The 7,369-nt window shown below is 35.4% G+C and overlaps 1 protein-coding gene across 1 annotated transcript in view; it reads left to right on the top strand.

Annotated features, from left to right (window-relative positions):
- LOC141292465 (vitelline membrane outer layer protein 1-like) overlaps positions 1–2,093 on the top strand; it is a 3,294-nt gene extending 1,201 nt beyond the window's left edge. The window contains exons 2-4 of the mRNA XM_073824483.1: positions 1,248–1,375; positions 1,509–1,622; positions 1,913–2,093. Of these exons, the coding sequence (XP_073680584.1) occupies positions 1,248–1,375; positions 1,509–1,622; positions 1,913–2,093 (423 nt within the window). The remainder of the gene's footprint in view (positions 1–1,247; positions 1,376–1,508; positions 1,623–1,912) is intronic.
- The last annotated feature ends 5,276 nt before the right edge of the window (positions 2,094–7,369 follow it).

Here is a 7,369-nt window from a genome sequence, read left to right as displayed (position 1 = left end):
TGCAAATATTTAATTCTTCATGCAAAGCATCATTTGAACACTGTCAAATTTCTTATTATAATTTTATCGTTTCTTATAAAGTTTTTCTTACCCTTCACTTTTGACCGCCCTTGTGTAACTTCTTTTCATTATGTGCACATCGTGGTCACAATTAGACAAAACGTGAAACCGATCTCGGACACACTGATGCATCCGTATGATAATGATAACGGTAACCGAACACACACACACACACACACACACACACACACACACACACACACACACACACACACACACACACACACACACACACAGACACACACACACACACACACACACACACACACACACACACACACACACACACACACACACACACACACACATATCTGTTTGTACCAACATCTTAAATGTTGTTATATTTCCTAATATCCATATAGGGTATTGTTTGACCTCTGACTGCTTTGATTGGATGTCGAAGCATCCTGTATGCTGTTGTATGAACTTGTGTTGTATAAATATGACCCATCTTCCTTAATAAAGCTGAGAATGTTATGGTAGTGCAATAGCTCTTTGTGTCTGCTTGATCAATTAATTAATCTCATCCGTATTTTAATCCATCAGGCCAGTGCTGCAGCAATGAATCGCACTGTTTCCATGATGTTTTCTCTGTTAGTCATTATTGGGCTGCAGGTGAGCGTTCAGGCCGGAAAAAGACGTCCTGAGCGAGGCATTGACAGACGTTTCATATCGGAGCTGAAGGTTTGGAACGGAGGGTATTGGGGGACGTGGGGTTCCAGGGAAATGTGTCCAATGGGAATGTACGCCGCAGGTTTCAGTCTTAAGGTAAGCTAAAAACTGCCTTAATTATAGTAGTATGTGGGTGGTTTAATGCTTGAAAGTGTAAGCTGGTGACCAAGTACAAGCCCTTAATGAAAGTAAACTCTAGAGTTGCTGTTAGTAATTCAAACTGCACCTGCTCAAGTTTTGTGACTGCTTAATACTGAAGAAACATGAAGTCGAATGTTCCTCTGGTTTGGGTTAGTCCAGGGATTCCCAGCTGCTCCTGAAGTCACACCAACAGTAAACGTTTTTGATTCATCTCATCAGCTCTTCAGTAGAGACTCCAAGTCCTGAAATGGACAGGTCAGAGAAGGGAGAAATCTGAAATGTGTGATGCTGGTGGACCTCCAGGAACACTTGAGGTTCACGTTAAAATTACTCCTTTTCTTCATCTAATTTTTCTAAGTGTTGTTGTTTTTAAGGTGCAAGATCGTCTTGCCAGTGGGGATGATACTTCACTTAATGGGATTCGCCTTCACTGCGTTGATTACTCCAGTAGCCAGACACAGTCACATCACATTTACACCTCAGTTCAGTCAGCTGAAAGCAGGTAATGGGCTCAGTCTAAATAGTAATAATTTAGCAGGTTTGCGGTTATGCAAAGTCAGTTTGCAAGCTAGGCAAGCTATTCAAATGAACTTGAAAATAATGAGTGGTTTGTTCAATAAAACTTTTTTCTTCAGCTGGGGTCGGTGGTCAGATATCCAATGGTGTCCTTCTGGATACTTGATTGCTTTTCAGCTGAGAGTCAGCAAATTTTGGGAAAGTAGTGATGAGACAGCTGCAAACAACGTCCGGTGAGTATATATACTGAATACAATAAACTGATTTGGTGTACTTGGTAAAAGAAAAATACCAGTCTTTTACAAACTGCTTGCAAATCACTAATTATCACCAAATCTCAGATTAAATCTTTTTGTCAACTTGTTTTCCTTCAGATTTTGTATTTCTTTTTGATTGTAGGCCTCATTGTTTTAGAATGAATACAAAACTTTATTTGTGGTCAAATTTTCTAAAACAAAAAACAGTTCTTAAACAATTTTGTGCTAATAGTTCCAAGAGTTTGTTTTGCCCAAATTTCTTCTAGCTTCAAATGCAGTGGAGGGTTTTACCTGCTGGGTGAAGGCATATCCTGGGGTGACTGGGGCAACTGGAGTCAAACATGTCACGGAAAAGGGATTTGTGGTATCAAGACGTGGATACAGGCGCCACAAGGAGAAGGAGACGACACCGCTCTCAATGACGCACAAATGTACTGCTGCAATTAAGGTGATGTGATCGCAACCAAACACTCAGATCGCAGAGCTGTTTGTAAGATCTCAGTATGTTAGTGCTGGCTCATCTGAGTTTGGCTTTTCTTTCAGGTGTTAGAGGATGACAACAAGAACAGCAAGAAGATCAGATGGATCATAATGCTCTTAATGATCCTGCTTTTTTCTGAAGGCATAATTAATGGAGTTGTTAAAATCCCATAAAGATTTGCATAACATGCTAATGTCAAATAAAATCATCTGCATTCTTCTGACTTTCATTTTTCCACGCTTGCACTTTTGCCACTTTGTTTCCATTAAAAATTGCTCAAAAGAACTGCAAGTCTGTGAACAGTGTGAACATTTGCAAGAGAAAACAACAGTTTAAAAAACTGCAAAAGAGATTGCTCAATTTGTATGTGTAAAAAAACTAATTGTGGAAAATGTCTAAATGAATTGTTGTGCATGTAGGGTAAAATGTGGTAACACTTTATTTCGATGGTCCATCTGTTGACACCCTACTAGTTATCAGTATTCATTTAGTTGCATGTCAACAGTGCATCAGTTGAAATTCAACAACATTATTTCAACAGACAAGCAACATACATTCAACTAACTGCCTGTAGACTATAAAGTGAATGTTAGTTTCTAATTTATAGATTTTACAAAAAGTGCATATTGACTGTCAGTATGTCTTTTGCAACATGTTATTTACTACTAGTCAGCTAACTTTCTGTAGATTGTGTTACCATCTTCTAAATTGTCTACCAATTTATTAAAATTAATCTGTCAGATGATAGTCTACAGTCATGTCAACATATGATCAACAGCATATTATATCATCCTTACTTAAGAGCCTCAAATACATCAAATGAATAATTACTTAACCATCTCATTTTTACCAAAATCACTAGTTTGTTATCTGTTGATACAGTAGTTAACTAAACATTAGTTGTGCATCTGTTGTGTGTCAACTAATCTAAAGTTTACATTCAGCAGACTATTAGCAGTAGGCATTCTCATCTAAGCATTTGTAGATATATTTTAGGACTATCCACTTAAAGTGAAAAACAGTTGATAACAGTAGAAAGTCTATAAGCTATCAACAGAACACATACAAGCATGCATTAATCATATTCAATATATTTGCAATAGTCAATACCAGACGATTCAAATACAATAGAACAAACACTACAGGCAGGATATTGGAGAAAGTTGTTTTATTAACAATATATTTACACAAACCCACTGTTTGCTAGTGTATCAGATCTGAACAGTCTGATTATGTGCGGCAAGTTTGACATCAATTAACTAATATTTATATATAACAGTCATTCTTGAGATATGGGACAAAACATGTCCACCAATTATAACTGCTATTAGTTTTAAAAAATAAAACATATTTTCAATTGTAAATGCTATGGGGATTAATAATAGAATGTATTTAACACAATTATCCCCTTCAATATCATTTGCTCATTATTATGTGAAATCTATGACACTTATTGTCTTCTCACTACATCTAAAACTGTGTGTCCACAGAGAAGGGTTTATTCATTCATATGCTATAAAATGGATTAAAAAAAATTAATGATGAAAAAGACCTTGTTTTATCCAAGGCAACACTTAATAATATCTCATATTAAAGCAAGGTTGTTTTTCAGTCAGACATGTGTGTTTAATAAGGTTTCGAAGGTGTGTCCTCACTTTTTGTCAACACCGTCAGACATTACTTAAAATGTAATAAAATCAGGGAATATCAGGGGCTATCACTCTAAAAGGACCCCCTTGCCACAGTCCTCTTCTGCAGAGTACATCAATGTCACACAGGCTCTGCTAAGTTTTATAGTTTTAGAATATTTTAATTCTAATGTTAATATTTTGTGTGTCACAACTATGATATGTCAACACCAAACATCCAATTTCTGAGAAAATTATTTGAAATCTTTAAACCATTTTATTCTCCTGAAGCAGGTTCCATTAGCCTCTAGCATCAACAGAAAAACAAAACAAAATGTCTACATGAACTCCATTTGTTTTGTGAAAGAAATGGCAAATGTCAACACCGTCAGATGTCACCACCGTAAGATTTTGTGTTCCAATAATATATCAAAATACTTAAATGTGACTCTTGAATAGAAGCTTTATAAACAATAACATACTCACTGTTTGTTGTGGTTGTTTTAATACAGTAATTAATTGATTCAATGTATTTGATAGTTAAAATGACTACAAATTCAGGTTTTGGTCAACACCGTCAGATGTGTCAACTCCGTCAGTTCTGTCACCTCCGCCAGATGAATATTTTGATGATATTTCATTATGATATTTTATATTTGTTGTGGAATTGTTGGTCACATGTGAAAGTGTAATCTGTCTACTAACATGAGAATGTGTTTTGAAATGTTAAAAACATCTAGAAAGCTGTTAAAGATAAAGTTGAAATTATATTACACATTCCAAGTTAAAAAACACATTTTTTTTTAAAAAAGAGAAAAGTTGGGAGGTTGTATCAAAGCATAGCTCAGTAGCTTAGTACATATAAGATACTTAAATGTAGTTTCCTTTGTCTGAGTACAAAGTTTTATTTTTTTTCAATTTTGCACCCTGTTTTGTCCCACCTCTCAAGAATGACTGATAAACATATATAAAACAAACAAACAGAAGTTACTTTACTCCTGAGGTGACATGGTGCTGTTTGTTTGTTTTATATAACTTACCCATTTAATAGCGAATATAAAAGGATATAAAACGTAACTGACCAAAATATGCAGGAAAATTCTCATTTTGATAATAAAACATAAAAATATTTTTGTAGTCGCTAGTCACACTCCTAACTCGAAACCTAACGTTAACCATCCCTCTCTGTACAGTAATAAAAAAACATGAAAGACGGAAACGTGCAATCGCAATAATTTATTCAGAAACAAAAATGTCAATAGCTGCACCAAAAAGTAATCCAAATGACTTTGCGTTTGCCTCCGCAGTCGTCTCTGACGGAATACAGTAGGTTTCTTTGAGGAAAATTCTGCAAGAGCAGGATTTAAGTTGTTGATGGCTGAAAATTAGGGGTTGGCGGATCGATCCTAATATCGATAGTATCGATACTAACCTTGGTATTGGAATCGGATCGATACTAGCCTGCTGAGATCGATACTTTCAGTTATTTTTTCTCCTCTACACTTAATGCATTGCTCAATACGTTTAACAAAGAGTAGACGTGTGTATATGCCGCTGTTTTCACATCTCGTATGCAAACATTGCTGCTGCTCCCCTGCTGTTTTGTTGTCATGCCATCACGTGACTCCAAGCGTAAGCGTATACTTTTGGTTAAAGCGAGATATGGAATAGTACAAATTTGCATCTGTACGTGGCAATACCACCAACTTATCCACATCATTTTTTTACATTTTATAAATGTTTGTGCTATCCACCCTGTGTGTTTATAAATAAGACAATACATTAAAATAATATGGTAAGAAACACCTGTTTTCAATATCTATCAGCACTGCTAAATTTGCTGGAAGTAGATGAGACTGGAAGCCAGACCCATTACATTCACAATTTGGCCTTTTTATTCAGTATCACTGTCTTTAACCATTAAGCCACGTCAAGCATTTTCTGAATAAATGGTTTTCTATCAGAGGAAAACACTTAACATGCATGCACTTTGTGTTCATATCCTGGGCTGCTTGCCTGCACATCATTAGCATCATCAGTATACTGGTTTTGGCCTTTTAATATTAATCTTTTTAATGCATTAAGCCACGTTAAGTTTTTGTTTATAACTCTATGGGAGGTAAATGCATAACATAAAACTATATGCATTGCTTTCATATTCTAGAGTCCTCTGCTTGCAAACTCCTTTTAGAAAGGCAAAGAATATCCACAGTTTTAAGGTGAATAAAATTACATTTACGTTAAGACATTTAGCAGACGCTTTTATCTAAAATCAACTTACAAAAGAGGACCTGAAAGGCAATCATAATCAACAAAACCGCAGTAACATGCAAATGTTATTATGACAAATCTCATTTAGTCTAACGCAGTACACATAGCAAGGGTTTATAAATTAGATAGATTTTTTTTGTTAAGAAAACAAGCAGTAAGTAAATTAATAAAGTCTAAAAGATTTGTTTGATAAAGAATATAATTAGAATAGAGGGTGCTAGATGGTCAAATAATACAATATAAAATAGTATTTTTGTCATATCAACAGTTATTATTGATACACAATGTGTAATTGGTCATTTAAGTCTATGTTTTTGACAGGAAAAAGTATCGGTATCGGTATCAATATCGGCGATATTGGCCCTGTATTTACTTGGAATCGGATCGATGCCAAAATTTGCAGTATCGCACACAATATTATCCAGATTATTATCCTGATCCTCTCCGTCTAGGCGCCCGCGCATCGTTCAAACTCGTCTCACCAGAAACACGGCATGTCGTAATCTGTAGCGAATGCTGGCGAGAGCCAATGAGCGTTCGGTTTTCCTGCCGTAAAACCTGTAGTTTCCTAGTGCGTCTGTATTTGAAATTGTAAAATGCATTTGAGCGCGGTTTTTATGAGTCAGTCCTCGCTGCAGCCTGTAGCGAGATGATATAGCTGGATCAGGTCCAATACGCACCGGACGTTGTAAACGGATGCGCGGTGGTTTGTTTTGCTGATATTTCAATATAAACAGCCACAAGAGAGAAAAAGGCTTGGTCTGACAGCTATGATCAGTTTGTATATTGAATCTAATGTTTAATGTTATTTTTTTCCCCAGATATGTAGGCCTACATGCTCTGCTGACACTGGGTTCTGCTTCAATTTGCTGATCAATGTATAGATCACTGTAGAAAAATGAGTAGCCATTAAAGAAGGAACTCTTACCAATCAAAATATCATTAAGCATACTCTTTTTTTGACATTTGACAAGATTTTTTTTGTGCTGTTATTTTTCCATTTCCCTCGAAAGTGTATTTCAAGTACTTTACATACCTTATTGTATTGTAACTTTAGTATTAAAATGACACAGAGACATATTTTTTAAATGACACAAATAATTATTTTTGCTTTCACTCAACAATAAATATGTTGTATATACACTCACTGAAAATAACACTTGAAAAAGATATTATGCTTTTAATCCATTAAATGTAAATTAAAAAGCTCTAAAGTTATGCGATTTAAAATTGTGCATGTGTGTAGGAAGCATCACATCACAACTTAAGCATCACATTTGTGTAAATTATTATTAATCAATTATTACTGATTAATATTCATCACTACTAGTCCACAGGTTAGA

The sequence above is a fragment of the Garra rufa genome, chromosome 19, assembly GCF_049309525.1.
Source record: "Garra rufa chromosome 19, GarRuf1.0, whole genome shotgun sequence".
In the NCBI taxonomy this organism is placed as follows: domain Eukaryota; kingdom Metazoa; phylum Chordata; class Actinopteri; order Cypriniformes; family Cyprinidae; genus Garra; species Garra rufa.
This window is presented reverse-complemented; position numbering and strand designations above follow the sequence as displayed.